The sequence below is a fragment of the Phycodurus eques genome, chromosome 1, assembly GCF_024500275.1.
Source record: "Phycodurus eques isolate BA_2022a chromosome 1, UOR_Pequ_1.1, whole genome shotgun sequence".
NCBI lineage: Eukaryota > Metazoa > Chordata > Actinopteri > Syngnathiformes > Syngnathidae > Phycodurus > Phycodurus eques.
The window spans coordinates 48,120,000-48,144,546 of record NC_084525.1 but is presented as its reverse complement, the minus strand read 5'-3'; the positions used below and the strand labels follow the sequence as shown (position 1 = coordinate 48,144,546).

The 24,547-nt window shown below is 43.2% G+C and overlaps 1 protein-coding gene across 2 annotated transcripts in view; it reads right to left on the bottom strand.

The window, feature by feature from the left end:
* The window catches only part of spen (spen family transcriptional repressor), a 29,369-nt gene that overhangs the window by 3,474 nt on the left and 1,348 nt on the right, over positions 1–24,547 (bottom strand). The window contains exons 2-11 of one of the 2 annotated variants that reach the window (XM_061696598.1): positions 22,604–22,924; positions 14,916–15,521; positions 9,093–9,250; positions 8,804–9,004; positions 8,563–8,714; positions 8,341–8,466; positions 8,150–8,263; positions 7,949–8,062; positions 7,770–7,870; positions 92–7,670 (exon numbers count right to left, since the gene is read on the bottom strand). In XM_061696598.1, coding sequence (XP_061552582.1) covers positions 92–7,670; positions 7,770–7,870; positions 7,949–8,062; positions 8,150–8,263; positions 8,341–8,466; positions 8,563–8,714; positions 8,804–9,004; positions 9,093–9,250; positions 14,916–15,521; positions 22,604–22,924 — 9,472 coding nt within the window. The remainder of the gene's footprint in view (positions 1–91; positions 7,671–7,769; positions 7,871–7,948; positions 8,063–8,149; positions 8,264–8,340; positions 8,467–8,562; positions 8,715–8,803; positions 9,005–9,092; positions 9,251–14,915; positions 15,522–22,603; positions 22,925–24,547) is intronic. The other variant, XM_061696607.1, reaches the window with a different exon arrangement.

Sequence of the window (24,547 nt, the reverse complement as noted above, 5' to 3'; positions counted from 1 at the left end):
CATTAGTATGTATAGGGTTAATGGAATTAGGTGTTGGTAGAGGATGCAACGTCATTCAGAATGCTGTCACCATGAAAACAATTGGATTTACCTGTGAAGATGTGCTGCGTCCTGATGAAGGATGACCCGTTAACTGGGGAGGGAAACCCCTTGGGTCGCGATAGACTGGAAAGGAAGCCACACCTCCGGTATGAGACAGCTGGATAGCATGAGGGTGAGGAGACACCATGACAGGGCTAGATGTGCCGACTGCCCTGATTCTACTTTCACTGCTCGGTGAATGGATCTGCTGTCCTTCAAATACTTTGAAGGATTCTTTTCCTGAAAGTTCTGCATTCTTCCTTGAAGAAATGTTACTTGCTCCGTTCTCAGAGGTGTGGGAAAATCTTGTTTCAACAGTGGCCTGCTCTCCCAGTTGTTGATGTGCGAGCATGTTCTGGTGCATGCCTCTGTACTGGTCCAGACTTAAGCTTGCATGGAGCCCTCTGCGATCACTGTGAAGCAACACGACATCTGATTGTAGCTGTGGCAATGAGGCTCTGCTAAGGGCTTGGTTAAAAGGTCTGTGTTCCTCGTCTGTCACACTGCTGACACCACCACCAGTAGACAAACACCCCTGGTGAGTTGATTGCGACTGCCTGATGACATTCGACTGCGATATGCCTGAGTGTTGTACTGGCCCTGGCAGAGGAGAGGACAGAGAGTTACTTCGCCTTCCATAGCTGATCGCAGGCATGGGTGAAGCATTCATCCTTGCGTCGTGTGTCACTGACTGGGTGACACTGTGAGGTTGGATGATGACAGAAGACTGCTCTGAGTGTGGGTGATGCATAGTGGCATTGTAAGTTGAGATGGATGACATGCCATGAGGCATGACAACAGAGGTTCCTACTGGCGAACTGCTAGGAGCACAGGCTTTGACAAGGAGGGAAGGGGAGTGAACAGCCGTTTGTGAGGACTGTGGGTCTTGTTTTGACTGCAGAGCTGAGCGATCGGTCAGCATGCTAGAACTGGAGGTCATGCATGATCCAGACAGAGAGTGGTGGGGAGGACTCTTGATAGGACTGATGATAGACTGTTGGACTGGTTTTTGGGGTAGCACCTCTGTTGCCAGTCTCTTACCATGCTGCTGTTGTATCACAGCTTGGTTGTACATTAAGACTTGCGGAGCAGAGACTGGCTGTTGGAACATTTTAACCACACTGCCCTGTGACGCTGTACGATATAAAACTTCAGGCTTGTCACATCCGCGGCTATCCTGCTTGGTGCTAGAAATTACAGGTTGAGTGTTATATGATTGGCCGGACAAAAGAACCCCTGTGCGCCCATAAGCAGATGGTGTTGGGGTTACTTTAGTGCCGGGTAACTGGGACAAGGGAATGATCGAGTCTTGATTGGTCTGACATTTAGGCACAGCTTGTTGATACTCTATGTCCCCAGCACTGGCTTGCGGAATTTGACTGATTTTGGCTCTCATTCTGTGGGGCCCTTCTGTTTTTTGACCTGAATAACTCAGAACAACAACACCCTCTGACGTATTTACTCTAAGACCAGGAGTGGAGCGTGGAGTGCTCTCGACAACAGAGTTTCCTCTAGTTTCATCTTCAACGATATCAAGGCCATAATATCGATGATTCTCATTAGAATTTGCTTTGAATTTTGGTTTAGCCAAAGAAGGGCACATGCTGCGGCTGCTAAGGGAAATCCGCGGTGTCTCGTCTGGATCGTAAGGTATTGGAACGCGACTTATCACTGAGGTAGTAGCAGGGGAAATTACAGTACGTTGGGTGTTCTCACCACAATTTCTGGGGGACTCCACCAGCGATTTACATTTGTGATGTATAGACTGGGGGGGGAAAGACAATCTCTCTTCCACATGCCTTGGACGCATAGAAACAGAGGTATTTCCATTTTCTGACATCTGCAAAGGATATGACGTTGTCGTCGTTACCATAGTGGTGGGAATAGAATTGCTGTTTGATGCAGAGACATATTTGGGCTCCATTAGGATTTTTCTTAATGTACTGGAACTAGGATGGAGATCAGCAGCCTTTGTATCAGGAGGCATTGGGGGATTGTTTGAAGACGGTCCAAGCGAAGTTGATGCCGAAACAGTAGAAGTCACCACTGTTACATGACATGGAGGGCGAGCAAAGATTCTACTTTCTTCAGTTCTCTGAGGCCAGTGCGGCAAAAGTTTGGCAGGTCGTAGCAAGGGTACACCTGACTGGGATAGAAGTGGTGGACGGGCATGTGAAGGAGTAAGACTAAAGGTAGCTGACTCTACTGCTTGTGAATGCTTTTTTAAATTGGAGAGGACTCTTGAGTCTGAATGAAATGCTGATTCTTTAGGTACAGGCTGTTCAACTTCAGGTTGTTCGGCCTCTTTGGGTGTGTCCAAAGTTGTAGAGTTTGTAACGTCGTGCTTACATGTAGCAACAGCAGTTACCACTGATCCAGCTATGGTGGTCCCTGTTGTAATAACTGCTGCTTTGGAATTTATCATTTCTGGATCCTCTGGGATAGACTCGGGTAGCTTCAAAGGGGAGGGCTCTGGACGCACTACCGCTACAGTCTTCTTATTTACAGTACATTTACGGCTTCTTGACTTTTTCAGGGTTTTCGGTCTAATTTTACATATTTTCTTGCGTGTATTGAGTATGGGAGAATCCCCAGTCATCTTAGAATCTGCTATTAGACTCTTTGGACTCGATATCAAAAGACGGTCATCTGAGTTTGCGGCAAGACCATTATTGATCACAGTGTGTGTTTCAGGTTCCATGTTCGCACTGGGAGTAACGGGCAGCAATGAATCAGGGGTAGGAATAACAGCACTGAACGTGGGAGAAGCTGTGAATCTTGCATCTGCACACGATTCTTCAGCTGTGATGGAATCAATTGCAGCTGCAAGTTCTGTTTCACTAGATGGGTTAGGTCGCTTCTCCTCTTCAACCTCAGTTTGAGACCGAGAGACTACAGGAGGTAATGTGGGCACTTGTCCAGAAGCTGGCTCCTTATACGGTCGAGAAGGTTGCTCCACAGTGAGTTTGGCTATATTTTCAACTGCCTGCTCGAGTTCCATTTGCTGTGTGAGAAGACCAGCAGCTGGGTGCACTAGAGACTCGGATACATCACCATCATTGTTTTTCACATCAAGATTCTTTGATTCTTTGGGAAAGCATATTGATTTTGACTCTTCAGAATCAACTAGAGCCTTGGCTTTCTTAATACTGACTTGAAATGACTCAGGATCATTGTTTTCAGAACAAAGCAAATCTTTTACATCATCAACACTGACACGGATTTCAAGATTTCTTAAGGTGTGGGATTTATCTTCAGTGATCTGCTTGGTATTCCGGTTGAACCTTTGTGTTTTCATTTGGACACGCTTTTCAGGCACTTGGCTCTTTGGGAGAATTACACCTGGGTTTTCAATATCTCCATCAGTCAATGTAAGTGCAGCGTCTCGCACATTTTTGTGCATTTGTAAGTTTGTGTCTGATAAATTTGCAGTTAGGCCCGACTCAGTTTTGGGCTTCAGCTCTGATTCATCGCAACCTGCCATATCAGTTAGTTCAACTAGAGCTGCAGTGCCTCCAGACTCTTTGTTGAGCCTGCTTCCTTTTTTGTTAACTGGAGCTGATACAGTCAGTGGTGTTTGCTGCACTTTTCTAGGAGAGCGCCATCCCTCAGATGATTTTGCAACTTCCTGTGTGGGTGAGGTATCTCCAACCTCTGTGCTGCCCTCTGCTGTTTTCTGCGTACCGGTATCTACTTTTACTGGCAATATATGGTAAACTCGTTTGACGCTTCTTTTTGGTGGGCGGCCCCGTCTAGGATTGGTAGATGGAATTTGAACATCTTGCCGTATGGGTTCTTTATCTGTAGCTCGTTTGCGCATTGTTCGTGATGGCTCCACTGCCTCTTTGCCAGACTGCTCTCCTTCATGTATAGTGGCGTAGACCGAACGTACATTTCTTCGACGTGTTCTGCCATGAACCAAACCAGACTCGAGATTTTGTTCAGTATCTGATGGATGAATTGGGGACTTTGATGCAATTTTGCACTCCAGCGATTCTTTTGGTGCTTCTAATGGAGAAGATGAGCCCCTTTTGAGTTTCTCTCTATCAATACGCTCACTCTTTCGTGTTACAGGTTTATCTTCAGCATTTTTAGTGGCCTGCGATGCACGTAATATGGTGTGCGGTTTTGCTCTTTTATTTTTGGGTTGTCTTCGGTTAGGAACTGGTTTTTCAACCTCTGGCTCTGTCATACATACTTCACGAAGTATCTCTGGTCTCTTAGATTCCTCAAAATTATGTGTCTTCTGGTCACATTCATGTTTTACCTTTTTATCCTCCGAGGATGTGAACTCTAGATTCTCTTGTTCAAAACTAATCCCAGAACTCCCTGGAGTTGGAGGCTTATCTTCCACAGGACGCTTGCGCACTCTTGGTAAATCATCAGCAATTTCTGCTTTAGGTTCAATTTCTTCTACTTTTGCTTCTACTTCATTTTCTCTCTCTGAAAGTATAGGTGGAGGGCTCATATTTTGCTCAGCGGTGATAGGTTTCAGGTTTTTCAAAAGAGAAGGGGAGAGCGCAACAACTGTTTCTACACTGTCTTCTTGTTTAGACGACACATGTTTATCTATGGGCGGTGTTAAAACATCTTTCTTTTCGGGGGGAGACATTTCTTTTAGGCATGGCATAGATGGGGAAAGAGATATGGTCGAATGGGGGCTGACTGATTTTTCATCAACCTTTAATAGTGTGTTTGCCATTTTATCAGAGAGCACGTGATCACAACCTGACACATAATTATGTTTAATCTCCACCACAACTGAATCTATCTCGGGATCAAGTTGACAAAAGTCCTTGTCTTTTTGTTGTTGTAGCTCCAAAAAACGACTGTGGAATAGCACAATGGGCTCTGATGGAACATCGCAAGCTTCTGATTCTGTCTGTACTTCAGGATCGCCTGGCTGAGCAAAGTTCCTATCAAATCCTGTTTCAGAATGTTGGTCTTTGCGTTCAAGGTGCTGCAAACGGCGAGAATCCTGTTCAAAGATTGAGCTATGAAGGAAGCGAGAGGCAAAGAGTTCCTGGCGTTCTTGGTCCTCAGGCTTAAGTTCCTCTTTTTTGCCGTGCAGATTTTCAGCAGAGATCGTACGAATCTTCTTCTTCTTCATATACCAAGAAGGAATTGGTCGGGGTGGTAGTTCTACCTTGTTTTTATCTGTGCAGCTGTGTGTGGTTGGAAAGCGAGAAGGAAGAAAGGACCAGTTTTCTTCCCGGGAAGAGTAAAGTGTTTTGGCTCTTTCTAGAAGTGCTTTCGTGTCAGGGGTTATAGTTTTATCTAATGCGAATGAGTAAAATTTATTCTTTTCCAATGAGCCACAAAGTTTCAGATCTGTCATCCTCTCACCACGTTCCCTGAGGATATAAGACAAGGAACTACTGGACTTGTGAGACTTGTGTTTTTTTTCTCCATCATCATCTGAATCAGACTGTACTTCTCCTGGTTCCAAATCCTGCCCTAGGCATTTACCAACACCATCACCTTGGAAAGCTTGTTCCATTTTTTGAGACTCAGAGGAAACCCTTCCTAGCCAATTGTACATAAAGTCCTCATTGTCTCCAAGAAACGATGTCTTTAGCTTTTCCTGGTCAACTTCAGGTGTTTGAAAAGGCCTAGGTTTTAGGACCATATTATTTTTCAATGACTGTGTATGTGGAAAATGTTCTTTTGTCAGAGATGATTTTCTTTCTGTGTTTACAACTGCGATGGAAATCTCAGTGCTTTCCTCATCCCCGCTTAAAGAAATGGGAACTGTTGACGGTGTTACGTGCTGAAAAATAGTCTCATTCAACTTTTGGCAAATTACCACGTTTTGCCCTCTTTCAGAGTTAAAATTCTCAATTGTATTTCTTTTACACAAAGAAAAGTCATCAGTGTTTATGTCCTCGTTTGGGTTTCCGATTTCATGCGAGGAATAATCCATTCCAAAGTCTTGAGTTTCATCACAAAGTGTGTCATCACACTCGTCACTCTTCTCAAGATCACAATGCTTGGCTTGCGACCATCGACTCGGTTCAGTTTTGTGTTTTGTGAAGGTATTGGTCTGGCCAAAGTGTTCCTCATCTTCAGAGTCTCTGCAATTCTTTCCACTTTGGTTCTCCCCACACAAAATCTCTCTCTGATCGTTTATTTCATCCAACTCAAGGCTGCCGTCACTTGATGTCTTTGTGAGACTGGAGCCATTTTCACTTTTAGAGCCCACTAATTGAATCTGCAGGAAGGGAGAGTCCAGTTGCTCTAAAGATTCATCAGGCAGTGCTTGCTGGGATGGCAGCTGAAGGGGAAGTCTTATGGAGTTGTTTTCAGAGTCTTGTCCCTCGTTTGGACTATTATGTGAAAATATCCGCATAGATTTATCCCTGTTATGTTCCTTTTTTTGCATCTTTTTACTGAAAACATTCTTATGGAAATTAGAGTCCTTATTCCAAGGCTTATGAAGAACAGATCTACCAAGGTCCTCTTCACTAATTCTCTTCTGTTGATCATCTTCAAAACGCCTTTTTCTTGCAGCCAAGCGATCCAAATCAATTGAAACACCACTGTCAAAACCAATTTCAGATTTTCCATGTTTTTTGGACTTCAGTTTGACATCTATATCAATATGTTCCACTAAACTGTGCATGTTTTTATCTCTGGGCCCATTTCCGTTTCCTTTTGATGACTCTGTGCAGAACAGAGGACTTCTTTGGTCAGCAGAAGGTGATAATACAAGTCTAGGACTGTCACTCCCACCTCTTACTATTTGTTTTTCATGTGCAATCAGTTTTCCTTCTTTTTCTTTCACACGTGTTAATTGCACCACACAGGGCAGAAGATCCAACTTGCCTCTACTTGAGCTATCTTTTTGGATTTTACCATTTTTACTTTGAAGGGAAGACTCTGGGCTTATGTCTCTATCAGGATGAGGCTCAGCATCACACGTTTGGTTGATTGGTGAAGATACTTTGAGCTTCTTAAGCCGCTGTCTCTCACTTTTGTCCTTATCTCCGCGGTCTTTACGTCCAGCCCGCTTCTCTTTGTCAACCAAATGGACCTTTTCAATGTCACAAAAACCCTTTTCAATTTTTTCTATTTTATTATACCGTTCTGTGCGCGTCTTTTCAAGTTTTTCAAATCTGGGAGGGGAGACTGAACTGCAGCTACCACTTCTTTCAGAAGACGGGCAACATATCCTGCGGTCGGGGTCACTTGCTATCCTTTCAGAGACTGAAGGGGATGCCGTGGGGGTCGCAGGGCGACGAGAGGCAACGAGAGTTGGACTTTGGCTCCGCTCAATGGTTCTCCTCCCGTGGTCACGTCCGCGATCGGTCTCGAAGCGCTCCCTCTCCCTCTCACGTTCTCGTTGCAAATAACTGTATTTACGAATATCCTGCTCATAAGGATCAGCTCGGTATTCTCGATAATCCCGGGTGTCTTCATAGTACTGCGTTTCGTAGTAATCTCCTTGATATGGATCCCATTCAGTGTAGAACTCACGACTTCTGCTTGTGTATTTACGACGATGATCTTCAGTATATGTTCCTGGTGTGCGTACATTTTCATAATACTGTCTTTCCACTTGAAACTCATACTGCGAACGTCGATCATCCCTGCCGATGAAAACAGAAGATGGATACCCAAAGATTACCTTCATTTAAGTTGAAAGGTACCAATGACAACCAGATAATGACACTATGAAGCAAACAAACCTTCTTTCAGAGAGAATGTCATAAAATTCTCTAATATCCTGGCCAGAGGCTTGCATTGAACGATAGAAAGCCATCTGACTCTCCTGATTGGCAAAGTCCACCTATTAGGAAAAAAAGTAGATAATAGGTAGTTTCAATTACTGATTTACAGGTAAACAGACATTTTAGACGAGGCTTACCTTTATTTTAGTGCCCCCTATCTTCCATCCCTTTGTGTCTTTGACAGCGGCTTGAGCATATTCAATGTTGTTGTACAAGATAAGGGCCATTCCTTTCATCCTGTCAAATACAACCTGCAGAAGACAAATAAGACAAACTTGACAAGGAAGACAAACTTGTCACGTGCCCAAAGCGCAAAGTACAAAAGTCGCTCGACCCACCTTGACAACATGTCCGTAGTGACAGAAGTGTCGAGTAAGAAACTGCTCAGTTGTGTTTGATGCTAATCCATCAAGCCAAACACAAGTTGTAGGCATACTCTTTCCAAAGCCCAGCTGAAAATCAAAAGCTTTTTAAAGTATCAATATCCCAGGCCTGTAGAATGATTTTTTGGATGGCATTTGATTCTTACTTTAAGTCTATTGTTTCCAAGGTACTCCCCATCCATCTTCTTTATGGCTTTGCAGACACTTGCGATGTCACAGTACTGTAGAAAGGCATATTGTGGCGCTCCGTTCAATTTCTTAATGTCGATATCCTTCATGGGCATTATAAAATTAAAAAAAAAAAAAAAAGATCCTGTTAGTAGGCAATATGTAATCAGACATGGTGCAAAATCGTTTAATATACGTACCACAATTTCTCCAAAGCATTGAAAAATGCTGAGCAGATCATGATATGTGGTGGTCTTCTCCAGGTTCCCAATAAACAATGTCCTTGTGGCCTTTGGATGGAACTCATCTATCCTTTCATCCAAGGGCCGAAACTCATTCTCACTTTCAGTCTCTGGAAAGGTTTACTCCTTGTTAATGCATACATTTCATCAATGAATTGTACACAAGGAAAAAAAATAAATAAATAAAATCTGAACATACCAGGACCGTTCCAGGCAGTGACATCAATTTGCATTCCAAAAAAAAGCTTCCCCTTTGACGCTCCGAGAGCTTTTTCTTGGTCTTCTTGCTGCCGAAAAAAGACAAGCCCATAGCGCTCCTCTGAAGCTCCATGAATTTGTACAGATGTGACTTTCCCGTGTTTTTTAAACTCATGAAACAAACCATCTTTGAGACTTGTATCTGCAGTGAACACAACGTGCATCTTTAAGCATGTGCACTGAAAAAAACAACAGCATTTTAGTTGGGCTGACGGGTAGCAACAACTCACCCGTAGAGCGCACAGGAAGATTTTGGACCTTGATGCCAAAGCTTTTGCGTGGTTCCTCCTTGTCAATGGATGATAAAGGAAGTGCTGATGGTGCTGGAACAGCGGCTGACTGCACGGAGCGAGCCGGCGACTCATCACTTGTGCTACTGCTGGAATTACTGGGGCAAAAGCAAGTATTTCAATTCAAATATATTTTGGGGAGACAACTAGACCAACACATGAACAACTGCCGTTGCTCTTCCACGCAAGTCCCGTTAGTCTCGAATAGCACTTTCAAACTGTTGCCAAACTGTCGAAACAAATCAAAAAGAAGGCATTATGCCATCTGAAAACTAGCCTTCTGGCTAATTCTGGCTTTTTTAACCATGTGTATTTCATGTGTTTTATGAAATTGCATTGTCCCCTTTCAAATAAACTGATTAACAATCTGTCTAAACAACCAAAATACAAAGACAGAAATGCATATACAGTACAGCCATACAATTACCTACGTAACATGAGTTAAGCCAGCTGTTCACAAACTGCACAACCAATTATCTCCTCGTCTTTCAGCCAGGTATCGAGAAAAACTAGCACTGTTCGTCCTAAAACGCGTGATGCCAACTTTAGCTCTAGTGTCTGGTAGGGCTGGGTGAAATGAGTGTGTGTGTGTGTGTGTGGCAAAGGGGGAGATAAAAATCCTATCGCAATCATTTTTTTTTTCATATCAGTCTATCAATATATATCACAATATAAAACAAATCACTGCTTTAGGTGGTAAAAAAAAAAAAAGATTGGTGGCATTCTGTCTTTGTGTAAACATGCACTCAACATAATTTACAGTGTACTGTTTTGTTTTTTTTTCTCCAGAATTTACAAAGCCAAAATAGGTCCACACTGCCAAACGTTTCGGGCCTTTCTTGTCAGCAGTGTCATCCGTTGAGGCTTGGCCTGTGTCTTCCGTCGTTTCTTCCGAGGGAACACGTCTTTTCCCCCCAGCGCTCTCCCACGGCTGGAGCAGTAGGCTACAAACATTAGCCACTTTTACGTCTCGCTGCTAACGTGCTGTGTGTGTGTCAACCTAACTCGCCATGGTTCTACTCATGTCACATGGTTAAGTGCAGAGTAACTCATTAGAGGCTATCCATAATGGTGTGCCAAAACATGGACGTAACCAAATTTGCTTAGCTGGGCCGTGATAGGTCGAGAGGCTGAGGGTAGATCTCAAGTCTCTTTCTAGCGTCTCCCGCAGACAGCGACTTGGCAAAAAGAAATGAGATGAGCCCTAAAGCCTCTGTTGAAGCCTCCCAGAAAATGCCTTGCGCCGTCACCAGTTTTCGTCAAAGATATTTTTCTATCGAACATTTTATTGAACGTATTTTCTATTGATATCGATCACGTCTATCGCGATATACTGTATAATGATATCGAATGATCGCTCAGCCCTAGTGTCCGTTCTTGCTACAACATGCTTTGCATGTAGCGTAGGGTTCAAGTGCTTTTCTGATCAAGCCAATTAGCTTCCATCAGGCACTTTTTGCATTTGCTGAATCCTGTACATCAGATTAATCGCTGTGCCATAAATTACGGCACTGACAAAAGAGAACAGAAATAGAAAGGTGCCATTAAATTCCTCTTTTTTAAAATGTTTTCTGTAATTAATGTGTTGTAGTTTTATCCTTTGAGGAAAACACAAAACATGACATTTTTAATCCATTGTTTTACAGCAAACAATGTCAGATGCATTCCACAAATGCAATTTATTTCAGTTTAACATCATTTTCTTCATACTTCATAGCCACTGAGCTTCCAACCTCAAAGGTTTCTTTTTATATAAGATAAATGTGCAATCTGCAGTGTAGGGCTGTTCTTGCCCCAAGTACTGTATGGTGATTTGTACAATATACGCAAGCGGGTGTCAGAAAAGGACAGCATGCTGCAAGATGAGGCAGTGAAATTGCGTGATTTCTCGCAGCCAATCAATGAAGACAGTGAAAAATATAAAATATTGCAATTACATTAGGTAACATTGCTTTCTATAGACATTTGACGTGTATTTCAATTTCAAAATGATTTCCCTCTACTTACACTGCCTTCATAGGACAATAGATGTAGATTTTGTCAATCCACAGTGCATGTACTATTTAATATGGCTGGTCTAGCCAAAATAAACGCACACGCAAAGAAGGCATTGGATTATAATCTATTGAAAACGCTGAATGGAATTCAGCTCTCTTATCTAAACAGTGGTGTGTGAAAAGAGAAATCTGAAACATCTCGCATTTCTCTGATGCTCATTTGTCAGCCTCTGCGTCCTATCAGGAAAGGATAGATGGAAGAGTGCGTGTTAAAAATGTATGTCTGCCTCATTTTCCTCAAACCACCCCCCTGGCGGCCTCTCCCCCTGCTCTTTTTTTTCTCTCCCCCTTCTCTTCTCTTTTTCCTTCTGTGCTCAGACAGTCCCGGAAGTGCTACTGACTGACGTAGCCTGGCCTGTGGAGTGGGCAGGCAGCCAGCGCTGGCTAGAAATTTCCAGTTTCAACTGGATCTCACGGAAGGGAGGTGGAGGGGGGGGGGACATTACCACAGAGGTACGCAGTGAGAAAAAGATAGAACAGCCCGTCTCCTGAAAATACCCCAACAGCACTACTTCATCTGACCACAGAGTTCCGCATTTGGCCGCATTCATCTTTTGTTCGATTGCAACCAGTCAGGGAGAGGACCCCTGCAGCTGAAAAACACCCCCACGGCATGATGCTGCCACCGCCACGCTTTACTGTTGGGACTGTATTGGGACAGGTGATGAGCAGTGCCTGGTTTTCTCCACACATGCCGCTTAGAATTAAGGCCAAAAAGTTCAATGTTGGTCTCATCAGACCAGAGAATCTTATTTCTCAAAATCTTGGGGTCCTTCAGGGTTTTGTTTTTTTTCAAGCAAACTCCATGCGGGCTTTCGTGTGTCTTGCACTGAGGAGAGGCTTCCGTCGGGCCTCTCTGCCATGAAGGACCGACTGGTGGAGGGCTGCAGTGATGGTTGACTGTTTAGAACTTTCTCCCATCTCGCGACTGCATCTCTGGAGCTCAGCCACAGTGATCTTTGGGTTGTTCTTTACCTCTCTCACCGAGGCTCTTCTCCCCCGATTGCTCAGTTTGGCCGGACGGCGAGCTCTAGGAAGGGTTCTGGTCGTCCCAAACGGCTTCCATTTCAGGATTATGGAGGCCACTGTGCTCTTAGGAACCTTACGTGCAGCTGAATTTGTTTTTTGTAACCATGGCCAGATCTGTGCCTCGCCACAATTCTGTCTCTGTGCTCTTCAGGCAGTTCCTTTGACCTCATGATTCTCATTTGCTCTGACATGCACTGTGAGCGGCAAGGTCTTATATAGAGAGGGGTGTGGCTTTCCTCATAAAGTCCAATCAGTATCATCAAACACAGCTGGACTCCAATGAAGGTGTAGAACCTTCAAGGATGATCAGAAGAAATGGACAGGACCCGAGTTACTTATGGTTGTGTGATTGTCAGTTTTTCTTTTTTTTTTGAATTCTGGAAAAATTTCAACAATTCCGTTTTGTTTCTGTCAATATGGGGTGCTGTGTGTACATTAACGAGGGAAATAAATTGACTTAAGTTTTTGTGCGAATGGCTACAATATAAGAAAGAGTGAAAAAATTTAAGGGGGCCTGAATACTTTCCATACCCACTGTATGTTTGACTGTTTGTCGCAACTTTAAAGAGCTCATTATGTATTTGTATTTGTCCCAATCAATAAACAGCTGAAAGTGCATCAGTGATGCTGGCTTCTCTTTTCTGTCTGTACTTCACTCGGCAGCGGGAGATCCGTAGCTGGATCTTCACTAAATTGCGGAACACGAAGCAAATAAATGAATAAATAAGTAAGGACGGGAAGGTAACTTGAAACACTGAAATTACACACCTAATTTAAATCCTGACCCTTATTTGAAACGCAAATTGGAAAACCTGAACACTGACTTGAAACCTTAGTTAAAACTCTACCCTGGCTTCAAACCCTTACCCTAACTTCATAAACCTTTAAAACATTAACCCAGGCTTGATACCCTATCCACAGCTTGAAGCCCTACTTTGAAACCCTTACACTGTCTTGAGATGCTGACCAAGTCGGGGGTACGCAGTATATGCGGTAGACGTTAAAGAAATTTGGGCTACTGTATCGATTTGTACTCCTCCGATCAATAGCGCTAAAAGCTTGTTAATGACGTTATTGTATCTGCCTCAGTGTTAAAATGGTTTCAAGCATGTCTGACCACGGAACTGGAGACGTTGCCAGCGTTGTTTTTTTCTGGTTTAGAACAAAAAGATAACTGTGCTTCCACGGTGAACAGTCACTATCCTTTCTACCGTGGGAACGCTCGGCACTACGCTTATCTTGTACCACACCAGCTAGCTACGAGCTGCGGCTGGAGAGTTAACGTGGCTAAATGCTGTCCATCCTCAATGCACAACCGCTCTTTTCAATCGCTCAGCTTTGCTTCCACGTCTGCAAGTAAGCAACATTTCTAACAAGTATTCATATCACTATAGGAGGACGAGGGGCTAAGCCTGTGACGCATCAAGCAAGAAAAGAGAAGTCGGTGAAGCCATGCTAACCGCTAAGCTATCGTGAAATGTAGAGTCCTGAAATACCTGAATAAGTGTTTACACGGTACGGTACACTTTTCACAAACGTCTGGCAGAAACCACATTACTGTGAACAGCAAACATGCACGTAAATTATTAAGTGACTGGATAAGTAATACAACAGCTACAAAGTAAGCACCAGACACGTCCAAAAACGCAAAATTAACAAGTACGTTACCGCATACGTCAGCCAGGATTTGTTAGTTTGCACCACAGAGTGCCGAATTTTAGTTTTGAGATCTGCACCATGTTTTCAAAATTACATTATACCTTTTTTTTTTTTTTGGTAGACAATCAGCTTTTCTAAAGGACTATGAAACCAAATCACAAATATTTCCATTATAATTTTTACATTGAAGTTTGCCAATATATATTATAATTTGAACCCCGAACACGGTCTTGAAACCCTAACCCATGCTTAATCCCTGAAATGGAAACCCAAATGAGAAAACCCTACCACTAGCTCTGTAAGCATTGAAACGACTAACCCAATAAATGATCTTTTGCTTCTACCACTGAGTACCAGGTTCTGGATCAGATTGTGATGGCAAAGATGTGATGACGATGGAGTTTATTGCAAAGTAACAGTAGCACAGCGACTAAAGTAGTGCGAACGTTTCTTCAATATGGCTAAAATGACAGACAACAAAAGGACATGCTACTTGTCCGCATCTCACAAACACGGGTTACGTTTTGCACTTTCATCATTCAATCCAATTAACACACAGGCAAGCCAAGCAAGGCAGAAATTTGAGGGCAGGTCCCGATTTTGGATTTTTGTCTGGTCTGCAGCGGGATTCACGGGCTCAAACCTCCAGTACCCAAATCAAGTCCTTCGCTTCACCCATCATTTTTCCTTTTATTCATTTGTTTGAATGCTGAATTTAACCCTAAGGTTGATCCAACTAAATGCACAATCCTGCTCCCATATTGTGAACACCGAAATGTCTTTCGTCCAGAACACACCCAAGCTTCCACCGAGCGCACCCATGTTTGGTAAATCACCCAGCCGTCATCAACTCACTCGATGTCTACACCCACCATCGCCCGTTCAAAAAGCACAACGGTGAAAACCAGGGCTCCCACAGTTCTCGGTTCCGTTCACAAACCCTGCCCGCGTTCATTCGTACAAGGAGACACCACTGTATACAACAAACATGAAAGCGAAACTCAAAAGCATCACTCACCTGCCACTGGTGCTGCTGCTGGTGCTGCTGACCGAGTCTGAACTGGAAGAGCGACTGCGAGAGCCAGAACCGCTGTGGGAGCGCGGAGGCCGACTAGCTTGGCTTGCCAGCCTCTGGGGTGAGGGGTTTCGCGAAAGCGCAGAGTGCGGAGAGCGGCTGCGACTGTGTCGAAATGAGCGCTCGCCGCGCCGAGCCCTGTCCTCTCTGAAAATGTCACTGTGAACCACACTGGCCAAAGGAAATGGCTCCCTGGTCCGAGATTCGTAACGAGGCTCCGGTGTCTCGAAACGACACGGACTCCTGCTGTGGGAGCGGTAGAAGCTAACCCCGCTGGATGTAGATCCTCCACTTCCCCCCGCGGTGGCCCCTGCCGCCCCACTTGTTCCGGTGTTGCCAGCAACGGCTTTCACGATGCCGCCGACTCCGGAGGACAGAGTTGTACTGCTTCCCACGGATGCACCGGAGCCGTTCCCAGACGAGCCGAGAGTCCTTTCCCTCGCATAATAGTCTGCGTCATAGTGCCGTTGGCGTTCAAAGCTGCTTCCTTGACGCTCGTGGTGACCATAAGCACCGTGATCGTATGGTCGATCTCGACTTTCAGCAGTCCTAGAAGACAAAATGAGGAGGGGGATAATGAAATAAGCCAAATGTAATACATTTGAGACAAAAACAACCTTTTTCCAAATCATTTCAATCTGAAAAGGTTACGCAAGATTTTCCGAGGTCACCTTTTCATTTGTTGTGAAGCACAATTTGACACCAGTCGTCATGAAAATTGCTTAACATAGAGCATATATGTCAAACTCAGGCCCGGGGGCCAAATTTGGCCCACGATGTAATTATATTTGGCCCGCAAGACCATATCAAATGTGTATTAGAGCTGGCCCGCCAGTATATCGCACATGTACCACTAATATTACAAATCCCACAATGCTTTGCTAGTGTGTTGGCCCATCAGTCTAGACCGGCGAGCGCCCCTTCCCTTTCTGTTGCAGTCGTTAGCAACTACGCTACCAGTCTCCTTGGGCAAATTTACTCTCGTGTTTATAATATTGAAGTTTGTTTTTCCAGATTCAGTGTTGAAGTTTAAATTTACGTTTGCTGTCATATGATAAACTTTAACGGTACATTTCTGGAGAGAAGGGAAACATGCACATCGCAGTGATTTTCCATTAAATATTGAGCTCGGCCCGCGATGTTGTCCCAGTTTTTAATTTTGGCCCACCGTGAATTTGAGTTTGACAGCCCTGACATAGAGAAACAAAGATGATAAGTAGTCATTATTTCAAACCATGTACTCGAAGGAGGACGTTTCTGAATGCGATTCCATGATATTCTGTAACGTTGATCAAGTGCTAAAACACAATTTTGTCGCAAGCCACATTGTAGTTGTGCTTTAACCCAGAGAGCTGTTGTGACTCTGGAACCATATAAATGTATAACCGCCTCAACGTATCATTACGTATACAGCGGAACCTTGGTTTTCGTATGTTTTTTTTTTTTTTGCCAAACGTCGGTCCCAGTTTTTGTACATCAGCTTGGTTTTTGTACAGTTGAAACTGGTCCAAACAACGAACGCACCCGCCTGTCCGCATCACTCCTAACTTCAAAATTTTAAAACGCATCATTAAAAGTGAAGACAATTTGAAATTATGGTCCAGAAGTAGACGCACCTGATTTGCTTACGCGGGCCACATGAAATGATATAGCGGGCCGGATCTGGCCCCCGGCCCCAGAGTTTGACACCTATGGTGTAGCGACATATTACACTAATGATTAGACAATTTTACAAATATTGATTCAGAGACGCTTATCATTTCTCGTTTTCCCTGGAAATTAGAATTAAGATAAGACTTTGAATCAGGAGAAACTTTTTTAGTTTTTTTGTCTACCTCCTCCGGGACAGAAGATGCAAATTTGCTTTTAGCTAACTCTGGTCGAATTTCTTTTGTGCATTGTCCCTGTAAAAAATGAGTTTACAAAACGGAATCATAATTATTAATTATAATTATATTCGAAAAATGGAAAAAGCAGTACGTGGCAGGAACAGAAAAATATGGCGAGCATCCTTACCTCTGTCAAGGAGATTAGGATGACATCATTGTGTATTTGTGTTTGTGAGCAGAATTACATAAACACACTTTGACAGACTTCGACTAAACCGCGACAAACCCATTCAATTTGCACATTTTCAGATTCAAATTCAGATACTGAATTTGAAAAAAAAGAAGGAAAAAAAAAAAAAAGGTATGACATAAGGACCACATTGAAAATGTCCTAATTTGCTCAAAAGAAGAAAAAGAAAACTACTGTTATATTTTTTTGATAATACATTTTATGAACAATAAACTATTGTTATTAACATGAACCCTCACTTACATTACGGTTCACCTTTGGCGCACTTGGTATAGCACAGATTTCTGGGCCATCGTTTTTTTTGCAGTATATAAACAAATCCAAATTTAGAGTTGCGTGCATTCAGTATACTACCACAACATGCTGGGAAGCACTTAGAACTACTGGAAGACATGCAGCATAATGGCAGAAAAGCAAGAAGAGGAGGCAGAGAAGGTCCCAAATTTAAATCGAGTTTTCCCCCCCCCCCTTTCTCCCAAAGAAGAGAGAGAATAAATGCCTGTGCATAATGTTGTATGTATCCCCGTTTGAATTTGTTGTTGCTCAATGTGTGCTAAAAGTAGCAGTTGTTGCAAGGTTTATATTTGCTGTAACATCAATGCGAATTTCCATCAGCCACTCTGTAACATTTCACCTCGCGTGTTAACATTAAGCTAGCAAACTTTTCTTATTATATGGCTGGTCGAACATTTTGTTGTTTAAATATGCGTTTAATTCTATTTTGTTGTCTATGTCATTTTTACTGTAAACTTCAACTTGGAGACAAGACAAACAGCTTGAAGCAAGCACATTTGGAGAATTATGTTAGCGAGAGTCCCAGACACGCGCAGACGTAACACGGCACCCAACTAGGTTCCACCTTTTAGACAGTGGCGGCTGGTCAATAGAGGGCACTCGGGTGCACCCCCGTACCCACCATTCAACTTAGTCCCCCTAAACAAGAAAAAATGAAAATGAAATATAGCAAAAATATTTACCAATATATGTACATTTAAATTACCATGATAATTACAGTAGTATGCAGTTAATGATGAGTAAAATCGATTTGTTTCATCACACTTCCAGCTTTGGGCGCTCATATGTTTCCTTATTGAGTCTTGTTAAAAGTTCGATATGCACAGTAGCTTCTCTTTAATGCAAACGATTGGGCGAAGGTAGGGTGTTGATTTTCAGCTGATTCAGTCGCATAGTACTTTGCACAGAGAGAGCGCACATGGCTGCAGTGTAAACTTAAAGAGGAATACGACACATCCGTCTCTGGAACATGCTATTTTTGGCACGGTAACAGTTTCCTTTTTTTGTCAAGCCGTTCGTCTATGGCAGCAGATTTGGAAATACAAAGCACACTAATTCGTCGCGGCTCATGAAAGCGACCCCCCCCCCCCCCCCCCCCCCCCCCCCCCCCCCTTGACTCGCCTACGAGTACGTCAAGAATGTCACCATCAAGCACACCAGCATGATAAGTTTGGATCAAATTAAAAACTTTTCAAACATTTTCAAGCTTTTTTTAGATTTATTGACAATAACTTGTACTGGGTGTTTTAGGCCACGAGAAAAAGTACAAAAAAATAATCTTATACTGTACAATGATATGGGTGCATATCGCCACAAATAAATAAATGGGGGGGCTTCAATATACCGGACAATCGGCTGTGACGGATGATCCCCGCCCCTCTTGCCGCTAATTCGGGGTTCCACTGTATGATGAAAATGTCAGTAATGTGTTTTCTCAGTGTGACTGTTTTGTGTGAAATGCACGTTCCATTCAGTTTTATCAAGTTAAACAGTCGGTGGCTCACGCCGTGGTCAAATCTCTCGTTGGCCTATGTAATCTTACCCAGCCATAGGGACTAAAATAGGTAGACTATTTTCAATATCTTTTACTTGTGATTTCATTTTTTAAGATTTTCTCTTTTAGTGAAATTAAATGTGTTTAAAGCATGTGGGAGGGATAAAACAAACAAAAACTTTTTTTTTTTTATAAACATGCTCGCTCTACATTGCAAATTTTCAACTATCGCGATTGGCCCAGGGACACACACCCTGCGAAACAAGGGTGCGTTATATTTGAACTGTGAGGCAAAAAAACTAAACAAAACCAGAGTCAGACGCCAGTATATCACGCAAGACACTACGGTAGTGTCAGTTCAACGAGGACCAAGGACTGACAACGAGGGATGGGATCCCACGAAAACAATTTGGAAGTACTGTTGACTGTATTCAATTCAATGTCTCAAAAATGGCCCGAAACATCTTTAAAGTTAAGAGTATTTTGTTGTTTTAATGTCTTGTTTATATATATATATATATATATATATATATATATATATATATATATATATATATATATATATATATATATATATATATATATATATATATATATATATATATATATATATATATATATATATATATATATATATATATACACACACACACACACACACTTTTATGACAGCTACCAATGTTAAAATATTTCTTGCAAAGTTGACAACGGTTTGACCCTGGAAATCAATGATTTCCTATGGGAGCATACCACTGATTTGAAAGCAGAAAACATGCCGGCGATCTATACAGGAAATCACTGTGAGATCATTACCACTGCATTACTGTTATGTCATGACAGCTGCTGGTCAGGTAAGGAAAGTTGAAGAGAAGGGGAAACAATAGAAGGTAAGGTACAGTGTAGAGTGCAGCAGCTAGCGCGGTTAGTGTGAAGATCAAGAGTCAGCGGTGCAAACTACGGGGGTTAGCGAGGACAGCTAAAATACAAAGGCAGGGCAGGACATACCAACCTTTTGAGAAAGTGGTAACTTGAGCTATAATTCCAAATACAATACAGGGAGATAGAACTTTGTTTGGGCAAAAAAGATGAGTGGAAGGTGGGAGAGAAGAAGAAGTAGTAACACTGTTAATATGAAAAAAAAGCCATGTAATCCTCATCTTCAGGGCAGGGGACCTTCGAGGAGGTGGAGTGCAAAAATGGGATCCAAGCTCAGGAGTTACGGATGCTTGAATGAGTCAACTTGAGTCCATATATCCATCCAGGGATGTGTGCGCGAGTTTTTCATTCATACATAACATCCAAGAGTCCATCTTTAACTAGACCATGACTGATTTCCAATTCTAGACTTCCACTTTGTCCGTGAGCTCCACAAAAATTCCACAAAGGAGAGACATAAGTCCAGTTCAGCCCATTCGAGTCTTACTGATCAGTGGTAATCCATCTTGTAGTCATTTCTTTGCAGTGAGGAGAAAATGCATAGTCAGAGGTTGACATAAATTGTTCGTGCGCGAGTCTGTATGCAGTCCACACAGCAGCAAAGTTGTGACTATAAAGTTTTGGATTTCATCCAATGCTTATAGTTCCACGTGAGAGAGAGAAAGGAGGTATTCCACAGGCATGTTATCTCCAACAGTAAGGAGGTGAAGACTCTCCAGGCAGCAAACATTGTCCATATTAGTCCTTGACCAAAAAATAAAAAATAAAAAAAAATAATAATAATTAAAAAAAAATAATAATAAAAAAAACATCCCAATTAATTAAGGTCACTTATGGCTCTCGTGTTTTTGTGGTCTCCGAGAGGTCTCAAATTGTAATGCCCTGTTCTCAGACAGAATTCCAAATAAAATAAATAAAAAGACGCCAAGAAAGCACCCTTTACCTTTGGTAGGATAGAATATCCTTTCGGAGATAATCCAGCAGCGGGGGATATATTTCCCGTGTAGTTTATCCACGATGACTCCGGTGTGCAGAACTGAAAGATGAGACACGTCCAAAAATGCCGTCTTGTATGTGTGCTTGTTTGTGTTTGTTTTGTTTGACTACATGGAGGACAAACAGTGATATAATCCACCAGGCCAGCCATGTAACTCCAGATTAGGAGAGGAATCCCAGTCGCTGGACCACTCTCTCTTTAGCCCCCCTGCATTTAGCCATCTTCAACAATCCTGGGAAAATGTACCATGTCCAATCTTTACCCTCCACAAATGATATATCCACCTGACAATGTTGCTTCTTCTTACAAATAGAATCTAGCCGTTGATGCCATGGGCGACCAGATACGCGAGACCGCGCGTACTCACATTAGGCGATACACAACCGTGATTGGCCGTCCCTCTCCTGCCCCCGCAGACCTGCCCTTACAACGCTCTTTACCCTTTCGGGCTTCAGCCCATTTGTGTGTGCCATCGCTTTATTGTACAAGGCAGCATGTCACAGCAATTTAACTGACTGTAGATTATTTCAAGTCCTCTTTTGTTCAACTCTGCCCAAATAACTGGAGAGAAAAAAAACAGATCAAATGAATTATACGCATGCATGACCAATTGGGTTTTTTCTACTCCAAGTATTTTTTTTTTTTTTTTTTTGTTCGTACTGCGCAAGATGGTGGTAATTGTGAAAAACTAACGAGAGGAGCCATCACATTAAGCATTGGGCACGTACATTGTGCACGCATGAGCCCCTGCGTGACGGTGTGTGCCATGGATTGATTTCTTTGACTGAATCATTTGTAGTCCGGCGAGAGGAGTGATGGCATTAATTGCATGATAGTTCATTGCATGACCGAGCGTATATTGGACTCTCTTTTTTTATCTTGTGCGTGGATTGATTCGATAATTTATTTCAATTGTGCAAGGTGGTAGTTACTATGAATAGCTAGCATTGTCAGTTCACAAATTGCCCATTTGTGTTGTTTTTTTCCTCTGTGGGACCGCAGCTATTCACTACAAAAAATAAAAATTCCAAAAATTTAAATTCAAAAACTCACCTATTCACAGTTTTTGTGCTCTTTTTGAAATGCCCCAAGGTGCCCAAAAATGGTGCCAAAGCCCTGTCTAAATAGGAAAGTAGTTCAGAAATTGCTCCAAGTACTGTATGTTGAAATGATACGGTTTGACCGAGAGACAAGCTTGTATGTCGGGGTGGAGCTAAGTTTAGCCCGGGTTGTTGTGGCACTTAGGAGAGTCTTCCCCGCGTGTGCGTGCACATGCACTTTCAGGGTGCATTTTTTTCCAAATTCAAATAACCTGTAAGCCATTTTTAAAGGGTCACGTTATAAAATGATTTTTTAAATCAAAGTTTTTGAGCATATTTACAGTTTAAACTATGAATATAGGAAATTCTCAACTTTCAACTACCTTTTCGAGAGCTCGGTCCCGATCCCCACGAATAGCCTGATTCCGTGAATTGTGTGACGAGCCCATGTTGCCCATGTGCACGAGTATGAGCAAGCATGACAAAAGTGGAGGAAGCGGCCACTCGCACTCGGCTACGCAAACGTAGGCTACGAGATTTTAGGTGTCAAGTGGGCGCGAGCATGGCACGCATTGCCTCATGTGAGTACGCGCTTAGTCACAAGGTGTTAACAAGTAATGCAGTGTCTACCTTTACGAATAAATCCAGGAGAGCTGACTTTGGAGGGGATCCCTGTACAATTATATCCTCCTAAACAAGTCAGTGAATACGGTAGAAAGACGCTTAAAGATGAGCCGTTTTCTAACAAAGCACGCTTCCCCCTGCCGTCATAGAAACTGTGTCCACTTACCCGTCTAGTCTCCGTTCATAGCGTCCATCTCGGCTGTGGAGCGACGTGGGGGGGCCATACACGCCCCCCCCCGCCACCCGTGTGAACCCTGATACATCCCGGCCACGAGAGCCTAAGGACAGACTATCGTCCAGCCCCCTCGCTGCACTCGGAATGGTGCCCGGCTCATTGTAATCAGTGCGCAGGTCTCTGTCCCCCATCTTGTTGACAGCATTGTGAGCTTTCTGAGCACTTTTGATGTCCACAAAATCCACAAAGGCCGCAACGCCGCCCTCTGAACCCCGTTTAGGCAGGACTTTGACACTCTCCACACGTCCATATCTGGAGAGAGGGGGGGTTGGGGGGGGAACCAAAAAAAACAAACTGATGAGCTAAGTGGAAAGAAGATCAAAGATCAGATCTCACAAATCGATTTGACACATTGAGAACTCACACAGTCGCTATTTATGTGCGAATGAACGGAATCGAATGGAAAAGCCAGAATTCCGAATTCATTCACATGCGCAATGCTTAAAAGCTTGCTTCCACAAGGTTTTCGTTGGTCTGAAACACTTTGCTTGGGCATTTCAATTTGTCAAGGGAGCCTTTGACCTTGGAAACCATTTGACCTGAACCGTTCCACGTTGCTGGTCACAGTGGCATGTGTCTGTCTTTTTTGGGGAGCTCTTTTGAGAATGAACACTTGCATAGTACGATGGGATTTCAACGAAGGGAATGGGAAGCAAACGCGACAAGTGCTAATAACAACAACAACATACTTATGCTTACAGACAAGTACAGTGGATGCTACTGCTACTCTGAATTTTCTCATGCACCCTACCCCCAAATGAATAAAACCGGAATTAAAAGTTAACTGTGCCATATGTTCGCTAGCCCGTGAGCTAGTGAGCTAGCGAGCTAAGGAGCTCAACAGCTTGCTCCACCGCGGCGGTGACATGTAAAACGTCAGCGATCTCTCTGAGATGTTGTTGTTGTTGTTGTTGTTGTTGTGCATTAGTCCCCGATTAACACACACACACGAACGGACGGGAAAGGTTACCGTTTATTAAGCAAACCTCAGCGGCACACATTCTCAATTTACTTGTTTTATATTTTTGGGCTAGACGTTCAAATATTGCCTAATTTTGACTTTATTACTCGGTTAGTCTAAGTCAGTGATGGACTCTGGCCCAGTCCGACTCGAATACAAATTTGGTTTACGCCATCGGAATGGAACGCCGTTGTAAAGGGTTGCATTTTATGGCGGGGTCGTGAAATGTTGCTGCCAAGCTCTGTCCACACGCTAATCACGAAAATGCAAATTCTTGGCAAGCTAGCGTCGTCCGCCCATCTTGGACACTCGGTTCAAATTTCGTCATTTCAGACGTTCCGTCTCGGGCGAGTTTTGGAAGGACTCGTAGAAGTGGCCAAAATGGCTTCCAAATTTTTGGTTTGTCGTGGCCAATCCAGCCAGACTCGGCATTTTGACAGACCGTCATGACTCGTTTTGGGGGAAATCTCGCTCCTTACAGTTAGCTAGCGCGTCTCGCGGGCAGGTTGGCCAAATACCTCGTCATCCACCTTTCAGACCTTGGACTACATGGATCTTACATTTTGGGAGAATTTCAACGATGACCAGTAGGTTGCAAACACACCAAACGTGAACACGGTCTCACGTGGTCTGCGCGCACACTAACCAAAAAATAAAAAATGAAAAGTGCCCAATATTGGGGAGAATGACGACATAAATTCAATAGGATACAAAGAGCATTGTATCACTTTGCATTCATGACAAGAAAAGGTCATTTTAAGATGACTTCAAAGGTTGCCAGCACCTTTCGAAGCTGTTGTAGTGCCAAAACATTTGGGGCATCGAGCAGGTCCCAACAACAACGCACAAGCCTCGACGCCATTTTACACATCACGTCACAATCTCCTTTTCCCCCTCTCACACACACTTGCACG